Raw genomic sequence first — 2,483 nt, 5'->3', positions numbered from 1 at the left:
TGTTTTAGAGCCATTTTATTTTGACAACTAAAAACAATTAGATGTTCCAAAGCAGGTACAAGGAAATCAAACCAGTTACTTTATCCTGTATTCCCTCCTCTTTACAAGTAACCAAGAAAAAACAAAAACATTCTGTTTTAAGGGAAAAGTCAGAAAAATAGGCCAATATATTTGTCTTTTTCATAATAACATAAACAGCTACAGGAAATCTAATTGTAATAAGAGAAATGGTATGTTGGCTTGCACATGTTCATTAAAAAGGACGACAGGCTGTTGTATGATAAGAGTATAACTCCACCTGCCTTCATCAGATACTCTTGAGTTTCCACTTACAGGTAACACCAAGTTAGTTGTTCCAGCATTCGAGCTAATTCGTTTTCCCCAGTATTTACTGCTGTGTTTGTCCTAAACAGAGAGTAACTCTGGAAGGCAGACACTTCTTAGTCCATATGTTGTTTATTATCTGTGGTAAATGCTTCATGCTCAGGCCTTAACTTCAGGAGTTGAAGAATAGATGGAATCTGAATTCTCTGTGGTAATTTCTTCTAGCTCCTCTTCCGCTGTCTCTGGGAAATTGATCTTGGGCTTGGCCAACTCTCCGCTGTCGTCTTCAGGAAGCACACATTTCCAAAGGCCGTATGTTTTTCCTACTACAGTTTGCCACAGCCTCAGTGTTCCATCTTCAGAGCCACTGGCATAAAGCTCTCCATCAGGACTAAATCTCACACAGTGAATAGGACCAAAGTGTCCTTTGTAAGATTCTAACTCTTTTCCACTATTATAATCATACTTATAAAGTTTAAAATCTTCACCACCTGCAACAAGAAACTCTTTCTCACGATGAAGAGATGCAGAATTGATAGTTGCAGGAGCTTCGAAGGATTTAATTGGGTCCAAACTTACTGCACTATGAAAAGCAATAGATCGTCCATAAGTTATAACCAAGATCTCTCCTTCAGGAATATACTCCATACTACTAACAGACATATTAAAATTTAGAGATTTCACTTCTGTCATAGTAGCATGATCCCAAAGGCGAACAGTCTTATCATCAGCTGAAAGAATCTGTTTATCCTCACTGCACCACAAAGCCTTTTTAATACCAGAAGTGTGACCACTGATTTCCTTAGGTTCTGCTTCAGGTTTGTTCAAATCATATATGCGTAACAGTTTATCCTGTCCACCAGTTAACAAATAATTACTATCCTCTGTGAAATCCACAGTCTTGACAATGTGTTTATGTGCCAAGGTCACCAATTCATCTCCTGAAACAGCATCCCACACTTTGGCTGTGAAATCCGCAGCGGCTGTGGCTGCTTTGGTGGCATCCTTATTCAACGTTGCACCCCAAACAGCACCTTTGTGACCCAAAAATGTTCCAATCCAGTCTCCGGTATCTCCTTGGCGTACCATAGGCTTACCATCTTTGCAAGCGCTGATTAAGAAATAGCCATAAGGTGTGATGCTGCTGAAGGCCAGATCCACCACAGGCCGCGTGTGGCCCGAGCAGGTGAGCGGCGTCTGCCTCATGGCCATGGCGGCGGCGGGGGAGCGGGGCTGGGCTGGAGGGTCGTCCTTGTCTCTTCAGGCTCCGCAAGGCCCCGCTGCTCGCCCCGACACACGGAGGTCGGGGGGCCGGAAACGAGGCACCGCGGACAGGAAGGGGTGAGGGAGGGATCGGGGAGCCTGCGATGGCTGCCGAGAGGCCAGGACACGGACGGAGGGAGGAGAGCAGGGCCCCGGGGAAGGACCGGACAGCCGGCCCCGCCGACGCCCCCGCGATCCTCACCGTCCACCCCGGTGCGGGCAGGAAGTGACGACGCCTCTTCTAAGAATTCTGACATAAGGTTGGATAACTTCCCAGCCTTTGATGCTGATGCACAGCCAGACATCTGAAATCTGAAAAAAAAATTGTTGTGAAAGCAAGATATTAATAATGTTCTGGTAGTTGTTAATTTTTACACTATTTTAAGTCTTACTTTGCTTCCGTTAGATATTTATTAGTGCTAAGTTCTTTTCTGATTGCACAATGAAAGTAAGTGGCTAAGAGTGCTAGGGGATCTTAGGTAATTTTGAAGATGAGTACTTTAAACTTATTTGGTCCATTCATGCGTATTTTACCTTTTTTGACTCAGAACTAGTATATTTTAATTAAATCATTTTTAATGGCATGGTAAAATGGTCTCTGTGCTTTCTCAAATGAGGGACTGATTCTGACCAGATCGTCTTAAGGTTTTTCATTGATGTACTATCAATGGCTGAGTATTTTGTGTTTTTTCCTTAATTACTGTCTCCAAACCTGCGCGTACTGTGGAATATATGCATCAGTATCACCCTATGAAAACATTCTATTTTTAGGTTTCAAAAAATCTTCAAATCAGATGAATTCTTGGAGTTCTACTCAGTGAGTTGCCTATCTTAAAACTAACATGACTTTCCTTGTGTAGGAAGAACCTTACGGTTTCTTTTAAGACTTATTATTC

General features: G+C 42.8%; 1 protein-coding gene across 1 annotated transcript; it reads right to left on the bottom strand.

The window, feature by feature from the left end:
* Positions 1 to 442: 442 nt before the first annotated feature.
* LOC101523296 (serine-threonine kinase receptor-associated protein-like) lies at positions 443 to 1,638 on the bottom strand. The gene has a single exon (XM_012928342.2). It carries the CDS (start codon positions 1,534 to 1,536, stop codon positions 484 to 486), a length of 1,053 nt encoding a protein of 350 aa, XP_012783796.2. The 5' UTR covers positions 1,537 to 1,638; the 3' UTR covers positions 443 to 483.
* Positions 1,639 to 2,483: the final 845 nt, after the last annotated feature.

This window comes from Ochotona princeps, chromosome 4 (assembly GCF_030435755.1).
Source record: "Ochotona princeps isolate mOchPri1 chromosome 4, mOchPri1.hap1, whole genome shotgun sequence".
In the NCBI taxonomy this organism is placed as follows: domain Eukaryota; kingdom Metazoa; phylum Chordata; class Mammalia; order Lagomorpha; family Ochotonidae; genus Ochotona; species Ochotona princeps.
This window is presented reverse-complemented; position numbering and strand designations above follow the sequence as displayed.